The sequence below is a fragment of the Hydractinia symbiolongicarpus genome, chromosome 4, assembly GCF_029227915.1.
Source record: "Hydractinia symbiolongicarpus strain clone_291-10 chromosome 4, HSymV2.1, whole genome shotgun sequence".
Classification (NCBI taxonomy): domain Eukaryota; kingdom Metazoa; phylum Cnidaria; class Hydrozoa; order Anthoathecata; family Hydractiniidae; genus Hydractinia; species Hydractinia symbiolongicarpus.
This window is the reverse complement of record NC_079878.1, coordinates 1029254-1053624: the sequence shown is the minus strand read 5'-3', so window position 1 is coordinate 1053624 and position 24371 is coordinate 1029254. Positions and strand designations below refer to the sequence as shown.

Here is a 24371-nt window from a genome sequence, read left to right as displayed (position 1 = left end):
CTAGGTCCTCTCTAAAGTCAGTGGCATTTGCTGTCATTGGACATATCAAATATCTACCGCTTGCTATATAGGCAACTCATTTGCAAGTTCAGTCTTCGAATTTGGCGAAAAATAAGCAACTTGCTTAGCCTTGTCCATCCGCTGCACATTTTCTCTCTTCAAAAGCTTTGGTGAAAGCCTTCCCCGAAACAACATATGTGTAATGGCGGGGTTTGCTGGTGAAGGCCTTCCCCGAAACAACATATGTAATGACAGGGTTTACTGTCGGTGATCAAATAGGTACTCATCAACACAGCAAATAACTCGAAAGCCGAAACAGACTCTCTACCCTTAGCCTATCCGAGCCTTCACCCCCAAAAATCGGGTTGCTGATGAAACAAAAGAAAAACAAAACCACAACAACATATGCATACATTTCCTTTGATTGATTTATTTCATTGAACAGAATAAATGTTACTCGTATGTACAGGCTTCTTACAAAACAGTCAACAAACAGCTAAGCATTCATAAAAAAATTCGTCTCATTCCTGATAAGAAAACCAAGGCACAGTTCTTGAATAAAATTAAGAATATTCGTTTGCTCGCGTCAGAAAAAGTAAACCAAAAATCCGATGAGAAAGAACAAGATCAGATAAGTTACAACAAGAAAAAACGTATCAAAAAATAAACAACATTTTTTAAACAATCTACCAGACGAAAGAACAGACAATTTTTTTGTCACCTAATCGTTCTGGAGTCATTCACATTCGGTAACTTGTCGTCGACCAATTCTTCATGACGCTCTGGATTTACCGACGAATTCGATTTATTTTCGTTCTCGATTCCATTTGCGTCAATGCTTGTGTCGTATTTTTGTTTGCGAGGCATTGGCGTTGGTTTGTGATCTCGAGAGCGAGACTCTGATGACGTCATACTGGAATCTTGCAAACTCTCCACTTTAACAAGTACTGTGTTTAACGCTCCATTCCTAAAAAAAAGACAATACAATGTCCAATTTTCTGCACATATTCCCAACAGATTTCGCAAGAGGTATGAAGTCCCTATTTTAATAATACCCGCAATTTGTTGAGTCGTGTAACAGGCCGACTAGCATAAATACTAATGTCTTATTGGTGAAGAATGAACGACAAAATGATGTTTACACCTGTAAATCCCTAAAACACCCTTCTTGTCTTAATAAAACCAAAATCTACATTCAATAACTACACGGAGACGATAGCACCCATAACTAGTTAAAACACTCGAGATCAATGAATGGAGAGTTTAAGGCATCTGAAATATACAAACCCAGATACGAAGAGTGAGTTAAAAAAACTTAAAACCCATAAAGTCTTAACTTACCAGTTAGATGAGACATCAAACTTCAACTCTTGAAGATCGCTATCATTTCTTGCCATAAAGAGTCTGTGTTTGGTTTGGCAGCCGTCAGCGTGAAGATAACCCATTGTTTCGTCCCAAACAGCTGACACCTAAGCAGATATATAAACAAAAAGCTCAACAGCAACAACGAATAAATAAAACAAAACTCTACCCTCTTTAAAAATTATATTTGGTCGTTCCCAGAGAGTTTGAGGTAACTGTACAAATTCTTTAGGTTGTGGTATTAATTGCAATAACGTAATAGTTCCAATTTTTAAGTTAGGGAACCATTAACAAAAAAGGCCAACTAACAAAGAAGACAACTAACCACTCCCCCTACGCTATACAAGTAAGTAGGCTTATCTAAGGGAAAGTAACACTACAGGTATACTAACCTGTTTTTCAACCACACTACCCGAAAATGCAGAAGCAAAATCACCAAGAAAATGTGTGTAGTTCACAAAATGATGATCGACACTTGGTAATTCCGGAAACGTCAGCTCGTTGTCTTTTTTCTGTTGTTGCTTTTTCAGACTTCTTTCCGAGTTGTATCTCGTCTCACTGGATTTTGGTTTCAAAGAAGTGTCATCACTGCGACAGTCAAAAGATTTCGATCTATTTTGAAGATCATTCCGCGGCGAGTGGTGCTCGGATCTAGCATCAAAGCTAGAGTTGTTTCGATGATATCGATCGAGTTTATTTCTCCCGCCCTCTCTGGATTCCAAATGTTGAACTTTCGGTGGCGGCGGTGGAGGCGGAGGCGTAGAGCTACTGTTGCTACGTGATGAATGTAGAGGTGACGACTTTTGGTGAAAAGAAGAAGAAAGACGTGGTGATGAAGAAGCAGAACCTGTACAAAGAGGAGAAATAACGTCAGGATTTCAGCAGAAACAACAAAATAATACAAAATACGAAGCAGTAATTAACGGATAATGACCGGTTTGGATGTTGTACTGTAAAATCACAAAGCCCGAGGTCAAAAGTACAGACCAAACTTGCGAGGTCTGTGCCCTTGACCAAGGGTATTGCATTTTACAGTGCAACCATCAAAACCGGTCAGTATCCGTTTTATTACCTGACTGTATCTGGTCTGCAAATAAATATTCCTTTCTGAACAAACAAACAAAGCTATAGTTAAGTTGCTATTTTCAGGCAACAAGGAAGAAAAAAACGCATGTTCGATTTTGATACTTTTCGAATTTAAGATCGTTCGATTTTAAAAATTTGTAAGTACACAAAACAAATTCGAATCATTGTTTATGTGAATTGAAACGAAAAGATGGTATTAAGTGAGCCTCTTTTATATTTTTTGTGTTCTATGAAAATGTTTTTAATTTGTTTACGTTTTTATGTTACCATTTTTATAATGGCTCCCAAAACCGGTTAGTATGGCTTCAACAGGTCTCTACTGGTTAAAATAAGACGTAAACCAATTAAATCATCGGATTTTTTCAAACCAACTGGATTTTTGTATCAGTCAGGTAATAATAAGAAAGAATAAACAACAACACAAGAATAAGTATTTTAAGTTGATTGATTGCATACCTGTATCAGCAAAATGATTTTTCACAGTTGGTAATTTTGGAGAGCCATACATATCCTTATTCTATAAAGTAGAAAAGAAAAATATGAAAATTATAAAGAAGCTCTTTTTGTTCTTTGTCATGACTGCTTCATGCTTTGAGAATTTTAAATTCTTTTTTAAAATAATGCAACATTTAATCATACCACTGGAATTTGCTGTTGCTGCAGCAATAACGCTTGTTGCAACGGATGAAGAAATGGTGCAGGGAGTTGCCCCACGACAGCTGCATTTAAAACAACAGGTGACAACAATGGTGTGCAAGGAGTGGTGGGTAGCGGCATGATTGAATTTGAGGAGTTTAGCAGAGGCGAACAACCATGCGGCGTGTACACTGGAGCAGGTGATATATTGGAAATGTTTATGACATCATCGTTTGTGGGAGTGCCAGGCGGTGAAATGTCTTGGAGAACATCATAAACACCATTAATTTGGTCTGGAGTGCCACGATACGAGCTATTAGTATTAGGATAAAATGTCGGCTACTTAGATTATAAACTTAAGGCATAAAATCTTGAAACTGCAAGGCAATTTTACCAGGTAGAATTCAACAAAACAACATAAAACATTACAAAAAATTTGTTTACCGATTCAGAGAAGTGGAAGAAGATAAAGGAGTAGACTGTCCATGAGTTTTAACACTCAGTGAATTGTATTTTGTATCTCTTTGTGAAGAAGAACCTGTAAAAAGATAAAGAGGTGGTACGAACAGCAGGACAAACCCTGAGGGGTGAAAGAGTACATAAATTAGTTAAGTTTTAACCAATCAAGTTTTTCTCTCTTTCTTACAGTTGAAACATAATTAGGAGGCTTTTTCATTTATACTTAATACATATTATAATAAATTATACTTCCAGTAAGTAAACTACATAAATCACACAAAAAAACAAAATTCCAGTTTATCAAGTGTTAACAAGTTGGTTACTTAAAACTTCCTATTTAGTAGCAGGTTGTATTTATTGTTGTTGACACTTTGCTGATAATACTGGTATAATTACCGTTTTGATAATTCTAAAGAAACTACTTTTTATATTGTAATGATCTTTTTATATTGTAAACATGTGTGGTTGGTGGAACTGTTGAGATATAAACCGATCGGTTTATATCTCAACAGTTCCACCAACCACACATGTTTTTCCACAAGTTTCTTAAAAGACCTGACAGCGTAAGATAAACCAGGATATATGAGCTTAAAAAACATTATTTACCAAACAAAAGTTACATAAATAAATATATATATATATATATTTTTCTTTATTTACCTGAACTTGATTTATATTTACCATCAAAATAGTCTTTTAAATCTCGACTGTTTCTCGAATCCCTATCTCTCTCACGATCTCGATTATTCCAGCTTTCAACTTTGTCTCTATTATTTCTATTATCTTTGTAATCCCTTGCAAAATTCTTATCGGGAGGTAATTTATAACTTCTGTTATCTCGTGTGTCTTTATTTATTTTATCGTTTTGAGAAAAGTTTTTATTATTACTATTACTGGTTCGTGTGTCTCTTGAAAAATGGTTATTTCGTTGAATATTCTTCGTTTCCTTTTGTCTAAAAAAATTTAAATTTCGTTAAGGTTGGGGTGGCCACTGAAATGCATAAATTAAGGAGATTTTTTTAGGAGAACACTATTTGTTCAAACTTGTTGATTTATTCCTGTGAGCCAAAATAGTGAAATCATCGAATGATAATTGTCAATTTTCACAAACCGTAAGTGATCGTTAACAGCACTGTTGCCTAGTAACTAGTGTCAATTTTCAAAAAACCCATAAGTGATTGTTAGCAGAACTGTTGCCTAGTAACAGTGCTGTTAGCAATCGCTAGCGGGTTTGTGAAAATGACAATTATCGTTCGATGCCTAAAAAAAATAGTGCCATGCGTGGGGGTGTAGAAGTTTGATCGCCCAACCATTCACAACCAGGCCTATAAAACATACTGATTTGTGTGCCTTAGTGCTAGTGTCAATAAGATCAACACAAACACTGTTTGTGTCACCATATGAGAATTCATAATTTTTTGGCATTTTAAAACGTGGAAATTTGACTCTTCTTGCTTCGAAATTCTTTTCTTCTTTAAAATCTTGATATTTATGTCAAATTACACATTCCACTACACATGACTTCTTAGAAACAAATATTTATACTTACCTATCTATCCAGTCTTTTGGTACTTCCCACTGTGATTCTTCTGTTCGCCTATTATAGTAATATACTTTACCAGAAGAACTAACATGTTGTGACCAATCACTGTCAATCTAAAAATTAACAGAAAATCATACAGTTAGCAGAAATATCTTTACATTATAGAGTAATGTTTGGCTTTTTGACCTGCACAAAAATTTTATGCTAAAGAGCGTAACTTAATAAATGAAAAAAACTTGTTGTACTGCACGCCACCTACATGGCTATACAAGAAAATTAATAAAATGTAAAGCCATCATGCAAGTGCAATTGTGACAACAAATCACACATGCAAAAGCTCCATACAAGTGTTTTGATAGTTTTTCAATGGGGTATTGTGATTTAGTGTGAATTGAATTTTATTGGAAGCTTTGGGATGGGAAAGACAGGGGGCTAGAAAATATGTAAAAATATTTTTTTCTGATGACCTGTTAACCAAGGAGTTGCCATGATAACAAGTGTGAAATTTCTTAACTTTTCTCTGTCCTGAAACTAACTAAGGATGATGAAAGTTATTTAGCATATTATTTATAAACTTGATTTGACAACTTGATTTGACAACTGTACCTTACTGTTTTGAAAAGCATGCATTAAATGCATAAAGTCTCTAATTAATTCCCTGATGCATTTATTTAATTTCTGAAGATTTTTGATGGCCATAGGGAAACGTTGAAAAGGTCTTTATACAAAAACAAAAGAAGTATTACTTAAAATAAATAAACAACTGCTACACAATCATTCTCTTCTTGGCCTTTGTCCTTAACTATTTAAGTGATTTATTGCAACAAATTTAAGGTCAAGGAAACCTAATTAATGCTTTTGTGTGAATTGACACCATGATGGGCAGTACGTTTCATTCTGCTTAAAAATGTAAATGCCCTGCACTTTAGGAACTAAAAAAACAAAGTTCACAGTTTCAAATTATTTTCTTGTAAAATGGAAGTAGGAACGTCTCATCAAATTTTTTTAAATAAAACAAAAACATTAAATGCATACCATAAATAACCATAAATAACAAACTCTTTCAAATAAAAAATATTGGCAAATTTATTATGGATTTATTGTGTAAATCTTTTTTTAACAATAAAACTATTGAACTTATGGCGTTACTGCTTAGATTAATTTTTATTGTTCGCAATCACTTTCACACCACTTTTGTTCTTGGGATTTGCAATTGCAATATTTTCACATTTTTTCGCTTGTATGTCTGGTTTTGCAGTGCTGTCTGTGTAAGTTGTCTGTTTTGTATTGTCCACGGTGGCTGTCATACTTCTAGCTCTTCTAACTTTGGCAGTTTCTGGGGTTTACTAGGGCATAATTTTTAATCAATAATGTATTTATCTCCTAGTAAACTTAAATGTTTATTTTATTCATTCATTAATTCTCAGCTTGTATAGGCCTTTATGCTCACTCACAAAATTTAATTGCAAACCGACATGCAGATCCCAAGTTATAGAGTCGTCTTTTTAGGGGGCCTAGGACGAGCAAACAAGTATCATTTTCTCAAAAAAATTTATGTTAATCAATTTACCTTTATACTATCAATGCATTAATAAAGTTTGAATTCATATCCCTTAACAGGTCTAAAATTACTGATGACAGAAAATATCAAAATTTGATATTATTTAAATACGACATCATAATTTATACAACATAATTAAATCTGAAAATCTTTAAACAACTTTTTTAACTCTGTAATATAAGCCCAACATCATTTTATACCTCGGGTTACCTTTAAGAGAATTAAATGACAAGGCCTGATTTGTTTAACTGAAAGTTTTTTTAAAATTCCTTATTATCCTTAAAACAATGTAATTTTCATTTAGCAACTAAAAATAAATTGGCATACTTATAAATTGGAATTTGTCAAAAATTTAAAAAAAAAATCATAGCCACTTTAACTTACTTGTTGAGTGTTGGAAGATTTGACAGGATTGTTCATTCCTCTATCTAATGGAGAAAAAATTATGAATGTCAAGTTGTCACAAGCTATAAGAAATGCCAAAGCAGATTGATTTTCTGATCAGTGTATTTAAAAACATACAAATCTTGTAGGCCATGACTACTTTGCAGACCAATTTTAGTGCATATAAATCACAGTGCAGCAAAATGAGAGGAAAATGTTTATATCAATGCTCATAAACATTTTTCTTTCATTTCAAGTTTTAATAAATTCTTGCAGTACCTTTCTTTCGTGAGACTTCGTAAGGTGAGTTTGAATGTTTAGAGGAAACAGATGATGGCGAATCATATGGACGTTTTCTACCGTTAGGTGAAGAATGATGGTTTAACTTATTTCTGTAAGGTGATGAATCACGGCTTGATGGCTGATGATTTGAGTGACGGTGATTTTTAGGAATGTACTTGTCATCAACCTAAAATTAAGAAGAAAATCAGATGTGATAATTAAAATTTGTTGAATTCAACATATTTTAAAAAAAATCATGACATTTTAAATATGTAGCGTGTAAATTTATCATTGAAAGTTAGGAGTGTCTTTGTAAACAAATTTAACTTTAATTTTTTATATTTTTACTGATGTTGTTGTTCATTAGATCGACAAAACTTTTTAGTTATATACACATGTAAAGGTATGTTTAATCTTTGTATTTCTAAACTATGAATATACCTCTGGTAGAGAATGTGTTTACCATGACAAACAATTTCTGTTTTTTTAGGGTTAACTACAAAAGATTCCTTTTTATGGTACACAATAAATCGGGCTCAGTATTTTAAGTAATGTTACACGAACGTGTACACTTGGAATCAAGCACGGCAACAAAAAAATATATGTGAAATTGGGCACCGAAATCGTGTACACGTCTTCCACAGATGATTTTTTCAATAATATATATTTAAAATAGAAATTCAAATGTGGATGAGAGTCACAGTAAAAAAAATATTTAAATTATTTGTTATTTGAAATAAATCCATTAAAACACCTGCAAAACAAAGTTGCCCATTTTCCCTAGGTTTTGATGTAATCAATTCTAAAAGATCACGATTTTTTTTCTCTGTAGGTGAAAATTGAAAATATACGAAGTTAAAAAGTCCCATATTTAATGTAATGTACACGATCGGTGCCTGATGCCAATCATGCACGCAATTTTTTGTGGCATGGTAAATCAAAAACAATTACCTAATGGTAGGGATTATTCGATACTTCAAGCAACTACTGTTTTTATCATTGGAAAAAAAAACATAAAATTTCTAACGCTGACAGGGTCCCAGGTTCCATTTTAAAATGTTATACCCAAAGATTAGCTGAAAATGTATTTTTCAGCTTGATTCAGTTTATTGCTTAGAATGGACACCCTGCATAATAGCGAATAAAAAGAAACAAGAGGAAGAATTATTTGTTTTGTGTATATTCTAAAAATTAATTTCTTCTAAATGTTTTTTATTATCGTTTAGATTCCTGTGATATCATTTTGGTTTAAGTGTAGAAACTTTTGTAAACAGAAAGTTTTAAGAATGAAAAAAGAGATTTTGGCATTTAGTGAACATAAACTTTTGCAAATGAAAGATTTGCATATAAAACTTCTGCAAATGACCAGGAGTTTCCTTAAAAGTTTCAAGAATTCTACCTTGATACGTTTTATCATCAAGTCTAAAGTTGAAACTTTAGATTTTTTTGTTTGCAAGCATTAATTTTTGCAAATTGAAAAAAATCCGATCACTTGCTACGAATCACACGTATGACCTTATAATAAGAATTTGCGTGTGCATTGCATTGAAAATAAACCACGACTTGTGGCAAAAATGCCAAATGAGCAATGTTAAAACATTCTATGCATACAATTAGTGCATAACATTTTATTTAAATAATTCTCATGCAAGCATTTTTATTACAGTTTAGAATTTAAAAATAATATATTTCATATGAATACATGTAAACAAAAATAATGGTAGAACCATACTATTTAAGAATAATATTTGAAGTTGTAAAACCACAAGAAGACACAAATGAGAAGACTTAATGAAAAATGCTTAATGTTTAAATCATTTAGTAAGGAGAAGATAAATGTTCAAAATAACTTTGCAGGTGAAAATCATAATTTTAACAGCAATCTGTACTTTTGCCTGGATAACATTTGTGTGTGCAGACGCGTGCAATTAAAAGTGTCTATGGAGTTCTCTGATATTTCTTTTAGTGGCCAAAACAATTGCTTTATTCACACTCTGTGAAGTCTCTATATCCCACAAACACAGCGCACTACACAATCGCAGAATAAACATCATTTTTTAAAGAAAGGTAAGGTATCCTGCAATTGCAATATCCTGCGGGCAAACAAATTGTTAAATATTACACCAAAGATATTTTTAAATACGTTAACATTGTTTACGCTGATAACATGATGAAGTTAGTGACAAAGTTTACGCATTATGGTTTATCCAATTTTGATGTTAAATATGAGAAAAAGGATGGGATTTTGGAAAAAAAATGATACATGCTTTATACATGCATCACCCCTAATACTACACGTTTTTGACCAGCTAGTAGAGAGAGGCTTAGTATAAAACATTGGAAAGAAACCTAGCAAAAAATTAAAATTTAAAATTAAACTTGATTTCTAAAATTCATAAAAGGCAAGGAAGGTGGGGGGTAGACCTTCAGGAGAAACATCTGTTCTTTGTTATCAACCTGAAGCTTTTTTGAGTCTTCTTACTTTATGGCATAGATCCAACATGATTACTTAATTGACTCAATATTTGTTCGGATTTAACAATATAACAGTCCTTTCATAAAACCCATACTTATATTCAAGATATAATACAAAGTATGTCTGTGTTTTGATTGTCACTCACTAAATTTAATTGAGCTAACTTTTGGTATGTGACGTAGTGGAGTATGTGAAGAAAACGAAACTCTCAAGAAATACTGTAACGCAATAGTAAACTTTTGAATAAAAAGCCATGCTGTGTTGTTTTTATATGGAAAATTGTATGCTTTTTGCTAGCTTTGCAATAGATATTAATGCTGTTCCAAATCTTCTAGCTGGTTCATATCGAAATCATAGAGGAGCTTTATCTGGTAAAGTTGTGAGTTTTGAGCAAAATAATTATTTTGTTCTTAATCATCACATTAATTTGAGTTGATTTAGATGGCTAAACTTTTTTGTCATGGGATGTAACCTTTAAGCAAAATAAGCTACGCAAAGATGGTTTTAAGTAAAAGGCAATGCAAAATTAAAAGATTTATAAAAAACTTTGCATGCAAAAAAGAATATTTTTTATTCTTGATTTTTCATGTTTCCTTTATGATATTGAACATTTTCTCTTGATATCTACAAAAGAACAAACAAAATTTACTTAGTTATACATTTCTGTTACACATATAACATACCTGCCGTGATGAATAGGAGATACTTTTTTCATAGGATCTATAAAAAACAAAATATTAGAGTATCTAGTTAGTTAAGATAAAAAGCATGGAATATATGGTTAAAAATCTTTGTTTTAAATTCCATGATATCTTTAAAGAATATCTAAGAGATTGTATTCAACTGTAAATTTTAAATGTTTTTGAACATCGTGCAAAATCTTAGTTTTCCGCACATAGGTTATTTGTTTTCTCTGCAACCTACCTGGCTTGGGCAGCCATACTTGATTTTGTTCAGGTATCAAGATCAATTATTAAATTCTCCTTCATTTGGCCTCGTTTTGTTTTTACCCTCGTTTTAACCCTAAAGCCGCATATCCCGATCAGGCTGGGTTGTATACGGGTTTTTTGAAATATTTATCTGGTTAAAGAAATGTGCCTGTAAAAATAAAATCTTGGAAGAAATTAGCATGATACTTGACCTGAATCCCAGATATAATTTTCTTTTTTATTTTATCAAACAAAAAATTCAGGAATTAAAATGCACAAAAAATCCATCATTATATATCACGTGATCAGCCGCCATTTTTAACCTCCCAGAAGGAGGAGCAAAACACTGTGAAGTTTGGAGTGAGCAAGCAAGTTGACCCCATCGAAAGGAGTAACCAAAGAGAGACAAGATCTTCATACTACATACAACTCCTCGAAGCTCACTAATACAATTTATCTAACATTAAATTTACCTTGCTCTATTTTTATTATAAATCGATAAACCCAGTCTAAGTAGATATTACAACTTTACTTTCTATAGCAAAAGAAGAGGACAGGAACCACCCCCGTGTGCGTCATTCCCGTGTTGTCGCTTGTCGCTTGTGAATAAAGACTAAAATTGGAGATAATGGAAGTCTATGAAGCTTCCATATTGAACTGTAATAGTCATAGCTAAAAAAAATTAGTTATCACATAAACATGGAAGAGAACGGAGCAAAAAGATTAAAAGAATTAGAGAAATTATACACACAAATACCTGGTATTGAACGAGAAGTTTTCAGTGTAGAGACTTTACTTGATATTCTCCTTGTGTTATATGATGAATGCAATACACCCTTACTTAAAAGAGACAAACATGTTACTGATTTTATTGATATTGGTAAGGTTGAAATGTTATTGCCTGTTGAGTTTGTTTTTTTTACTAAAAATTTAGATTAACTTTTTCTCGCTAGCATACTATCTCCACCTGTCAAAATGAATGAACAGATGAATTGTTGAGGTTATCCAGACTTTGAACCCCAGAAAAGTATAATATAAATTGTGAACAGTGAAGAAATGATTATTAATTGCTTGGACTAACAAAAGACCAGTTGTCCTTCTTTTTCCAATCTAACAGTAAACATTTTGTGGATCTGGTGGGTTCTCATAGTATGCATACGTAATAAAATCACCTAAATTAGACCCATTCTCTCCTATAGATAAAGATTCATCCAGTATTTAATGCTCCTTTTAAGCTATACAAGCCCAATTAGGGTTTGTGCTCATCAAAAAACTTCATGCAATATCCAATAGCCCACATATTGTGCCATCTTTCCCATTTCCCTCACATGGCTGGAGTTAACCACGGACTATGGTAACATGCACTGGTCAATAATAAATTGCCACCAAGAGTTATAACTAGCTACTAAGCTAAGGCTCTAAAAAGCAATGGTGGCAAAAAGCATTTTTCAATCATAATACCCTAATCAATTTTATTTACATATATTGTCAATTATAACATTAAGTCATTGTACACCATGCAAACACCTAGTGTTGTCATAAAGTTTTGTATATAATATATTTTTATACTATGGTTTTATTTAGAATATGAACAGTGTGTACAAAGTTATAGAAGTCTAGACAACCCCCTCCAATTTTTCAAATTCTCACCTCATCAATTTCTAAAAAGTTTTACAGAGATAATAATGATAATGTATATTTATAGTGGCAGTGATCTGTGATATTTTTCAGTGATATTCATAGTGACAGAGATCAAATTGGCAATAATCAGTTGGATATGTGATTGTTGTTAGTTTACTCCTAATCAAATAAAAAAATGACTCTCTATATGTATATGAGACTTGCATTTTGTGCATTTATTGCCTTTTAATATTATATTATAAATGGCAATATATGATACCTTAGTTGGGTGGTCAATTTCATCTTACAACATTGTTTAAAATGTGTAATAGAACAGCTTCACCTCTGCAAACATTTATCTATTAGAGTCAATGTAGGGCATTTTAAAAATGACAAAGTGCATCTGTTTTTTGTTTATTATAGTGAAACCTGTTGCTACAAGAGTCAAACATTTACGGCTAAAGCGTGATGATTTTGACACCTTAAATGTTATTGGACGGGGTGCTTTTGGTGAAGTAAGTGAATATGTAAATTGGACATAATAGACATAGATTTTATACTGTTTAAAAATCCTATTTAGCTGGCCCTAAAATTTTTATTAAATAGATTTTCGAAGATAATATTTTAAGTATAATTCAGCAACATGATTGAAGTATGGGATGGAGTGAGAAGATTTCAATTAACTTTTATAGTGTTACATCGTGACAATCTCTTTATATACATATATAATAAAATTTTCTTTAATAATAAACCCAATGTTTGCTTACACTGTTGTCAGTTTTTAATAATGCATGTTAAGTAAATATAACATTGTGTAAATAACAAAATTGTTATTTTCACACTTTTGACATTTTGTTTGTTGCTACAAGAATACAACAACTGTGTTAATTTAATCAGTTTTAGAAATTATAACTCTGGTTGCCATTCCCTTTAAAGCTTTTTACTAACCTAGTTGCTTTGTAAATTCTTTGTTTGTTTGTTTGTTTCTTTTGTAAACCGTCATTTGTGGACCTTTTTATGATGTCATGTTGATTTAAAAAGACATCAATGTCAATAGATTCAAGCAATCAACTATTAAATTATGCACAAACTGTGAGATTAATTTTACATATGTGTGTTTTGTTCGAATGCATGGACAAGTGGAAACCAAAAATAATATATTATTCAAAGCCTTTTGGATCTTATCTTAATTTGGTCATGATTTTTTGCTCTAATTGAAAGAAAAAATAATATTAATAGGGATTAAATGTTTTAGATCATTTTACATGATCAAAAAAATGTAATTGCTTCCTAACTGTGAGCCAATTTTTAAAACGTGAGGTTTGAAATCAAAAATGTTATTAAAATTGCACATGTTATCATAGTAATAACTACTAATATTACAACAAGAATGCATGTACAAGCCTATCAATAAGCAAATAATAAACAAGCAATAAATTGCTAGCACAAGGTTACAATAAGTCAGCCTGTGCGAGCAACTGAAATAAATAATTTTTAAACTTTATAAGCGTTTTATTACAAAATTCTTTTTACTTATTTTATCTTGTCTTTCTTACATATATATATAATTTGGGTTATTTTTTACTGCAAATAATAAAAATGATAACATTGATTTCCATGTGAGATGAATTGATATTGCTCAGCCAGACAAACGTTTTGTGGAATTGGGGGAGTAATTATTGGCTCAGCTAGTTTTTCATTTCTTAGAATTGGGCAAGTCTTTGTGTGAGCAAGAGCGATTGCTCTCCCCTTATTGATGGGCCTGCATATAGCAATGCAGGAAATGTGTCTGACAAGAGAACTACATGGAATTTTTCATGGGCTAAGGACTAGTAAAGAACTTTTTCATGGGGTGCCCCAGGGATCGGTCCTTGGACCACTGCTGTTTTTGATTTACATTAATGACCTCCTAAACGTAATTTCCTATAGTGATGTTTTTCACTTTGCAGATGACACCAGTCTATTATGCTCTAGTCCCAGAAAACCATGAAGCAGTGCCCTTAGTACGAGAATGTCACAAATACAATAGAGTGTGTCTGAATATCATCATTTAGAGTGTAATAACAATTTTCAAAACTGACATTCCCAAGAATTATGATGAAACCTATTATTACTCTGTCAAAAACAACAGTAACAGTTGTTCAGCACTGTTTATTTTGCAGAACAAGTTCAAGTGGTTGTTCGAAAAGTAACTGATTGGCACTAGTTAACCGATTAGTACATAAACTGTGTCGCAGATTCGGGTAGAACACAAAAAATAAATTTCTGACAACTTTGATTTAACTGTTTATATATGCAGCATAAAATTTAGGTTGAATAAGTGTATTATAATTACTTTAAAGTAGATTCTGTGAGATCTCCATGCAACTAACTCTGAGAGTCCTTTGCTCATCATGTCAATGATTCTGTTTGTCTTGGGCTTTTTAAAACTAAACATAATTTGGTATCAGTGCCTCATCAGGAACAATAGAAAGAAAAAATCTAACTTCCATTTAAACAGTCCATACAGCAATCAGACAGATTGGATGTTGCCTTTGGTAGACAATTAAAAAATCACATCCCTTAAACAGCTAAGCTTGCACAGAGAATCTTATAAAATAGCCTTTTCTTCACAACAGGAACAACACATTTTCAATCAAACTATGTCAAATGAAACCAAGTCGAATCACATGTTTCATATGATCCCTCCAATCACAGTTTCCTGACCAAAGTTTGGTACTATCTTTATTTTTCAGATTATTGTTTAACGTTCTCTTCTTCTCTTTCCAAATAATACAGTTTTGTTTGTTTTAGTAAATTTCAGTAAGAAAAACCTCGAATTCCAGTGATTTTCCTGGTGACGTTTATTGGACCATTTATCTGTCCTTTATGTGTCAGTTTAGTAGTGGAGACCATAACTGGGAACAAAAATCTAGTTAGGAATTTCTAATGTGATTTCCAGAGGAACAGCATTACAGGTTTTTTTCTCTGGTCTCAAATGTTTGTGGTATCCATCCAGTTATACTATTTGCCTTTGATATAAGGTTAGAGATGTGAAGGTTAAATTTGCAATCATTTGACATTATAATACTCAAGCTCTTCCATTGTTTTTTTGTGTTAATCTTTTTTGAAATGTTGCTTAAATATACAGATAATGGTTTCAAAGACTCTGTCTTTCCATAACTTAGAAGCTCAAACTTACACCCATTTAGTTTCATGTTGTTATTATCTGTCCACTAATGTATTATTTTTAAATCACTTTGGATTTTAAAGGTGCCCATGATTTGTGTGTCATCTGCAAAGCTGGATAACAAGGAATATTTCATGTTGTGATTAATATAAGCAACCATGATTATAAATACTATGGAGCCAGACCCTTCATCCAATGTGGCATGTTTAGATTTTGCACCATTGATGTAAAAAAATTGCATTTTGTCTATTGGGAATAATTTAATAATTTCTTACGCATTCCTAATTTCTTACGCATTTCTAATTTCTCTAAACTGGATGAAGCAATTAGTCCTTGGCTTGGGCCTAAGACCAAATTCTTTGGGCTTAGGAAACGTTTTATCTGTCTGACTTACCGTTTTTTCCGATATATGTTGATTTTTATGACTTCCACTGGTAGTGCGGGTTATATGATAAGTTTTATTTTTTCTGTTATTTATTGTGAAATTTAAAGTTTAAACATTTACTGGTGCAAACAAGTTAAGGTTTCCTTTTTTTAACAGAATCTTCTGTGTGTTGTTTTTTATTTATTTGTAATACTAACAACCTGATAAATTGCGCAGAATGAAACAAGTAATTTTGGTACATCGCTGTTACAGACAATCTGTGATAATTATTATGTTGTTTATTATTATTTCCGTAATCAGGGACAAGGAAGTTAAGATTTAGAGAGTCGCTAGTTCAGACACTCGGTTCTTGTGTTTGGGGTTCACGAGTTTAAACGTCTCCCACTTGTCTCCAGCATGGAAAAAAAATAATGACCCAGAACTAAAAAACAAACGATAAAAGCAACCACACGCACATGTTTATAAAATGATTTGGAGTAAAACTATGCTGAATTTTTTTCCTAACACGATGCGGGTTATACAAAGGTGTGGGTTAGTAAAACTCAATGATTGAAATTTTATGCAGGTTATACGAAGGTGCAGGCTATCTGACAACATCTGGTTTGTAACTCCCTAAAAAAGCTGAGCTGCGGGTTATACGATGTGCGGGTTATATACCGGAAAATACGGTATTTTAATTGTGAGAATTGTCTTTGATGTTTTCTACACATGTATCTATGTCAAAATTAATATGAAAAACAGTTTATTTTCATCTCAAAAAATGGCTAAATTTACAATCTCTGAAACTGTGATGATAATGACAAATTTTTAAGTTTCCAGTTCTTATTTCAATTTTTACAGAAGTTATAGGACTTAACTATTTCATACTGCTGACATCATAATGGTTACTCAGACTGATCTATATGTTAACCATTTTCTAATAATAATAATGTTAAAAGTCTTAATGCTGTACCACAGTTGTAAGCAATGTGCTTTTACTCCTGATTAAAGTAAGCGTAATCAGAATTTAACCTGCAGTACAATCTTATTGTCGATTTGCAATAGTTTTTCCACTATTTTTTTAAATGATTTACAATAAAAAAAATTTAAATTTATGGATTGAAAAAAGTTTTGTTTCTTATTGGTTCTTTGATTTTTATAAAGAACTCCTCCATATTTTTTGCATTGGTAAAAAAAGACTGTGTGCACAATTGGGACCATGTGGGGTAATACAGTTTCTAATATTTAAACTTGATTTATTTGGAGGCTGAGTATAATGTCCCTTAACTTTATTTTTCAATAGAAAATGGTAGCCTTTATTTTAGCCTTGCTTTTAAATAGGACTGATATGACAGTTGTAAGATCAAATTTTTAATCTTTAGAAGTTGTTATTTTAATAAGTTTAGAAACAATCACCCATGGTGTCTCTTTTAAAAAGAACAATGACAAAAATTTAAATAATTTTGATTGGTTTGATTATGCTAAAATAAAATACTGCCAACAACACTAATCAGATTTAAAAAAATACTTATTACTTTCACTTTTGTACAATAAGCTTTTAATGTTAATTAAATTCTGAAAGATCTAAATTTTAAATTCCAATGCTTGTAAATGATTAAATAGTTTTTATGGGGCGTATATTTGTTTTAGTATATTGTTATAGCAATCTTTTCATTGAAAAGAAGCAGTTTATGGCATGATAAAAACCATTACTTTATTGCCTAAGATTTTCACAGGGGAAGGATTTCATAATTCCAAAATATCACCATTTTTTGCAGAATTAATTTCTGAGGTGAAACAAATTCGATGGATTTGCCGGAAATTATTTTCCTAAAAATATTGAAACATTTAATATTTAAACATTAAATATTGAATACCCACTTAAGATTTCAATATTTTTAATACTTCTGTTAAAACATTCTTAGTAATATTTTATGCACAATCAGTGAAAAAAAAGGAATATGACAGAATAAAATTTCATGTTCAAACTTTATTAGTTTGCAAACAACCCCTGATATTTTGCAGAAATTAAAGGGACACTCGAGTGAAAAAAAATATTTAAAAAAATGTTATTTTAAAGACAATACATAAATATGACAAAATAAACCTTTTACAATCGTTAAAAAACCTTTATATAAACATCTTTATGTAAACATCTTCAATTTCGAATAAATTTGCAAGGTCGCATACAGTCAGGAGGACTAGGTCCGAAAAAATAAGGATATGTCACATCGTGCAGAAAGTCCGTAAGCTCAGCAGCACACCTTCTAAAAGTTTGTTTACTTATTGTTTACATTGTTCGTTGATAAAACGTCTTGTAATAATGAAGATTATAACTTAGAAAACTTAGAATCAGATAATTCTCTTCATGAGAAAGACTTATAAAGCTACAGCCATAATACGACTTCAAACCTCTTGTGTCTCACAAGGGAGAAATTAATAATGATGCAAAGTGACGAGGTGTCTTTTACTGACTCAAAGCAACGTTTTTGGCAAAACATTTTCTTTTTAAGAAAATAAAAAATATATTTAATCGCTTTTTTTACATTTTTTTCGTCAAAAAAATTTATCATTTGCTTCAGTAAAAAATCTTTCTTACTTTACAAGCCAATTTATTTTTATTTCACAGTTCAGCAATATATTTCCTCCGCATGCAGTTTTTTGCGCACAAATACAAACAAATTTTATGTAACGTTGAAATATTCTCCATGATGGAGGACCATTGAAATGCGTGATCGAAGGATCGAATAAGGTTCGTGTCGTGATAAGTTAGTAAAACGGGGGTATTAATATTGTATAAATAAAAATCATTTTTATGATTATGGTAGGTCAAAAATGCGTTGCAGAAACTACTGATTTATATGTGGTTATTTTGACAAAACTGTCAATTTTTGAATTAAAAATTTTTAAATTAAAAATAATATTTTTATGTGTCCTAAATTGGTGTTATGTAGTGTAATCAACAAAATAAATGTTTCATACGACAAAAGTTTCAATGATAGCAAGTTTTAACTATTACGAAATAATATTTCACTTTTAATTTTTTGTTTTCAATGTAGTTCTGTTATGTATAATGGTTGACTGTACCGTTACGCTATATATTACCATTAGGACTTTTGAATTATTTAGGTTGCCGTTGTTCAAATGAAATCCACAAGTCAGATTTATGCCATGAAAACACTGAATAAGTGGGAGATGTTAAAAAGAGCAGAGGTTTGCATTGATTGCATATTATTACTTTAATTTTTTTATATGCATAATTTTTCCTCTAAACCTCTATGCTTAAATTTAGACAGCTTGTTTTCGGGAGGAGCGTGATGTTTTAGTATTTGGTGATAACAGATGGGTAACAAAGCTGCATTATGCTTTCCAGGATGAAAGTAACTTGGTAAATATTTTTATTATTTTTTTTTTTCGGGGGGGGGAGATAACTGTATTTTCTTTTGATGGCTCAAGGCAGAGAAGTGGCTGACCCCCTGATGTTGGTGTTTAATAGATATAAAACTCACCACAAATGTCAGGCCATTTCGTAAGATTTTAGGTAGGCGTGCAACGAATCGCACGTGTCAATAATTCCGCGCATGCGAGGCAAAATAAATTTTTAAGAAGCAAAAGTAAGAACAAAATTCCTTTCCCCCCTACACAGCACATTGTTTTGGCATGGGGAACATGCGAAGAACAAGTAACAACAAAGCTCACAGCCGGAAATTTAAACCCATAGTATGAAAAATTGTGAGTAAACTCATTAATTAAACTTTGTAACTACTTCTGGGATAAGCAATATTTAATTAAATTACAGAAAGTTGAAGAAAATTTTAATGCTAAGGATAGATCATGAAATTTCTTACTAAAATAATATTCCGTTGCTATTAAAGAATTTTTTTGATTTTTTTACTTATTTTGTTTAAGTTATTTTTTTATCTTTATTTCTTTGAAAGACGATTATAAATATTTAAATCCTAAATTATAAAATCACTACCGAACAGGACATAAATATTATTTGCTGTATTTCCCTAACAAATGACTTTATTTTTTTTTAAAGATGATTCTGGAAATCAATTTTCCTATATCTTTTCAATCACATTGAGCATATTAAAATGATTTGCTTCCGGGCATTATGGCAGTTATTATTTGTAGGTTTTATTGACATGTATTTGACAAGCTATAGTGACCAGGACTAAATTGATAAATGCTGTTAAAAAGAGCAAAAAATGTTACAATTAAGTTTGAGCTACTTTCTAACAAAAGGGCCCCCAAAAATAAAAAAATAAATAAAAAAATACAATTAATAAGACACATGTAACTTTGTCCTCTACATTACTTCCACTTATTTTTTTATGAAAAAATTAAAGTTAATGATAAGTGTTCCAAAGCCTTTTTTAAATCGTTCTGACTTTATATTTTTCGTAATTTCGATAATTTCAGGAAGCTATCGCAGATGTAAAGAAAAAAACATTTGCACGTGTGATTGATCGCACGCCTCTCAAAAAATGTTTGGGATGTTGTCTAGACCCTAAAAAGTAACAACTTAGTCTGACAGATTGTTGTTGCCAGTATTTTTGTTGATGAAATGGGCAAAAATTTGTGGAAATTGGTAAAGATTGGCTTAAATTCAAGATAATTCAATATACACTAAATATCTAAAAAAATTTTACTAAGTTTGAAAAATAGGTAAAAGTAGTGAAAACAAAGAAAAAGCCTATACAAAATTCAGAAAAAAATTGACAGAACCAATATGCACTTAAAATAACGCCTTGTTTTATTCTTTCGCCAAAGTCATAGCAAATAATGTCTTTTTACTGTACTAGTCAGTGAAAAGATCTATTTAACATTAAATGTGGCTTCTACCTTTTTCTTTTCTTATAGTACTTTGTTATGGATTACTATAGTGGTGGTGACTTGTTAACATTGCTAAGTAAATATGAAGACCATATACCTGAAAAGATGTTAAAATTCTACGTGGCGGAAATCATACTGGCTATAAATTCAATTCATGAATTAAATTATGTGCACAGGTGGGTAAAAGTTTTTGGTAGTGTTTATAATGAAGTCAATTTTGTAACAATTAAACCAGTGTCCAGCTAACACATTTTTCATTTAAACCATTTAAGAGCTTGAACAGTATGACATAATAAAAAGGGTAGCATAACTCTATACACCTGTTTTCTGGCCTCTCTATTATTTCTTGAATCATTGAATTAAATTAGACACACCAAAAACTTGCAATTTATTGTGAATAATTTGTAAAATTTGACACAAACTCAACACAAATTCGGCACTGCTTTAAATGCTGTTTTGTGTCTTGATAAAATACTAATTTGTGTCAAATCATTGATAATTCGGAATGGTTACAATAGTAATGAGTTATATACCTTCTTTGTACAAAGGAAGAGAAACCTTGTGAGATAAAAAATTTTACTTTGGTAAAATCGTTATGGAACACAAATCTATTTAGATCTTTCATATAAAATATGTTCCGCCAACCTCTATTCAGGGGACTTTTAGGGGTATATATTATGCTGTAGGTAAACCAAGGTGTCTTAGAATGGCATTATTTTGTGAGTTTAATTTAGTTTATCTAACTATGTAAAATTTAATTATTGACTTTTAAAATAAATAAACAAACAAGATCATTCAGTTAAACAAGTCATAAATGGGTTTTATCAGTGTTGTCCCACTGTTTTTACCTGCTAATAATTACTTTGTGCACATAAACCATATACTTTTTCCAGTCCAGCTGTTCTAATTTATGTTGGCTCTTAGCAGTTGCAGATAACAAAACAGCAATTGCTTTTAATTTCTTCAACGTCTGGATTAATATGTGTTTATAAAATTGCATTTAAATTTTATTTACAGGGACATAAAGCCAGACAATGTATTAATTGATGTAACTGGTCATATTCGCTTAGCTGATTTTGGATCATGTCTGAAAATTGGAAAAGACGGTTATGTAAGCATAAAACTGTTTTTTAATTGTGCATACAGGTTCAATTTGGTGGAATTTAAAGTACAAGTTTTTTGATTGATAAAATTTATTGGTTTTTTAATTGAGCGTGTGCATGTTGTTTCAACCAGAAGAAAAATCTAATATAAAAAAAAAATTAAAAATTTGGAATTATTGATATGAAGAGATCCTAAAGAAGCACCAAATAGTTTTGAAAAAAAAAAAACACTTTATATTTTATGTTGTTGGGCAGTAGTAAATTTTTGTCAGTGGACTTGTCACCCTTTTGTAAACCAGTGTTTTTAGATGTAATTTTGTGACGAATACATTTCATTTGAAGGTCAAATGTTCTGTTGCTGTGGGTACACCAGATTACATAAGTCCTGAAATACTACAGGTAAATTTTGTTATTTTTTTCATCGTTGCTTTTGTTTTGCACCTAGAAATTGCTAAAAAAATTAAAAAAACCCTTATAGAGCAATGTTGCTTGAATGTGTAAGACAACCCTTAGATCAATAAAAACAAAGCATTTGTTGTTACATCCATATATGTTGTGATTTTAGGCGATGGAAGCAGGGAAAGGAGAATACGGGAAAGAATGTGACTGGTGGTCATTAGGAATCTGCTGCTATGAAATGATATATGGTGAAACACCATTCTATGCTGAATCATTGGTTGAAACTTATGGAAAAATTATGGACCATAAGGTGTGGTCCATTATTTAGTTTTTTGTGTAATTAAAACAATTTATTGACAGCCTTGTGGACTTAAGATATTGAGTTTTTCAATAGGCAATAATCAAATTATGTATGTGTGTCAGATATGCTTGTATCTATTCATTTAAATTGCAAGCAATAGAATGAGCCATGGAAAAGAAAGAACAACATCCAATCCTTGTGGAAGCCAATTTTTGCCACTAATGCAAATTTTTGGTAAAATGCATTTATCTCATAGAAATTATTCTTTGCAGGAAAGTTATTACTAAAAAAAAATTTGTTTCATTTGGGTTCGAATTAGCAGTTCACAATTTGCAATTTGTGAATTGAAATGTCATCTTTGCGAATCATTGTACGAAGAAAATAGCAAAATTGTAAAGCCTGTTTTTTCAGCAATCGTTTGTATCACCTATTTTTACAATTATTGTTGCAATAAAATAACCATTAATGAGTGACTGATGGAAAGAGGCCTATAATGCTACCAGATTACATCTACAAAAGATTTTCTTTCCTACAATCAGGAAATCTTTGTGAACTGAAGTTATATTTCTAATTCGAACGCTGACATGTACTATAAAACAGGCTGTTGATTGCACAAAAGTTGAGCTAATGGTGGTGAAAAGCTTTATGAGCACCAAGGACAAAAACAACATCTAAAATCTTTTTAAATATCACACTGGACATCCAAGTGTCAGTTCTATAACTGAAAATTACTGAAAGTTCCCTACATTATTATGCATCCATAATTTATGGGATATAAACACTTACCTTACTATTAAGTCGAACTTTCTAACGAAATAAACTTAAAACTTTTAAGCTACCTTGCTATATTCCTCTAAATTTAGCATGAAACACAAGACCATTGCACATAAGCTAGTCGAAGCAACAACAATGTCTTAAAAGTTTTTTTTTTATTAATTACCTTCTTAAAGTTAGTACTATAGTATTTTTTACAGAATACAGCTCCTCAAAATTTATATTTTAATGATACAAATATTATTTTCTGTAAATAAGCATATATACTAAAAATACTGAAAGATAATATTTCTTTTATTAGAAGAACAAAAAAGTAGGAAATTCATCATGAAAAAGTAAATGTTTATAAACAAGTTGTCTGATAGTTGTCAAGTGCATATGATTCCATGTTCCCAGCCTTTCAAGGGGTCTATTTATTACACGCTGTCATTTGGGATGTGTAAGGATGGAGAGTAACATCAATAATTGAGAGCTTACTTAACTGATTTTAGTCACTTAAATTTTTTTTTTTTTTTTGCATAAATGCGTATTTCAAGAATGTTTTATTTTCTTATCTTTTACGTTAAACATGTCTGTATACACAATGTTTTTCACCAAACCTAAGACTTATTTGGATATCAATATGTTTGTTTGATCGTTTTAATTTACTTTTTTTGTTTGTTTGTTTGTTTGTTGGTTTGCTTCTTTTTAATATGTTGTGTTTACACATATGGCTTTTAGCTAAATTGAAATAAGCTTAGGGTTACTATGGTATCTAACTTTGCTACTAAATTAAACGCACAATTAAACATAGCTCATCTGGGAAGTACATTTCTTTATAAATATAAAACTATATAAAATAATGCAGATTTTAAATTGGATGATTATTCTAAGTGCAACTTAAAAATTTTACCCATCATGCTTGGTAAGGCAGAAAATTACAAAAGAGAAACGGTTAAAAAATGACATATTTCAAACATAAAGATACATTATTTAGAAAAAAATATCACTACAGGCCATGAAGATTTTTGAGAAAATCATTAGTTTATCCAATAACTGCTTTTACAATTCTTGTTTACTTATGATTTGGCGTGCTCTTTTCTTG

General features: G+C 31.3%; 2 protein-coding genes across 2 annotated transcripts in view; one reads left to right on the top strand and one right to left on the bottom strand.

Annotated features, from left to right (window-relative positions):
* Window positions 1-406: 406 nt before the first annotated feature.
* On the bottom strand, window positions 407-10794 carry LOC130640769 (probable serine/threonine-protein kinase DDB_G0276461). The gene is made up of 12 exons (XM_057447313.1): window positions 10714-10794; window positions 10473-10509; window positions 7311-7500; window positions 7032-7075; window positions 5093-5199; window positions 4204-4496; window positions 3529-3622; window positions 3088-3397; window positions 2905-2965; window positions 1755-2209; window positions 1342-1469; window positions 407-967 (listed from the first exon to the last, which is right to left on the bottom strand). Exons 1-12 carry the CDS (start codon window positions 10728-10730, stop codon window positions 718-720), a joined length of 1986 nt encoding a protein of 661 aa, XP_057303296.1. The 5' UTR covers window positions 10731-10794; the 3' UTR covers window positions 407-717.
* A 263-nt stretch (window positions 10795-11057) lies between these two features.
* LOC130640768 (serine/threonine-protein kinase MRCK alpha-like) overlaps window positions 11058-24371 on the top strand; it is a 29391-nt gene continuing 16077 nt past the window's right edge. Inside the window, exons 1-8 of the mRNA XM_057447311.1 lie at window positions 11058-11598; window positions 12762-12853; window positions 19001-19084; window positions 19164-19259; window positions 20738-20886; window positions 21728-21821; window positions 22156-22212; window positions 22379-22522. Of these exons, the coding sequence (XP_057303294.1) occupies window positions 11418-11598; window positions 12762-12853; window positions 19001-19084; window positions 19164-19259; window positions 20738-20886; window positions 21728-21821; window positions 22156-22212; window positions 22379-22522 (897 nt within the window). The 5' untranslated portion in view covers window positions 11058-11417. The remainder of the gene's footprint in view (window positions 11599-12761; window positions 12854-19000; window positions 19085-19163; window positions 19260-20737; window positions 20887-21727; window positions 21822-22155; window positions 22213-22378; window positions 22523-24371) is intronic.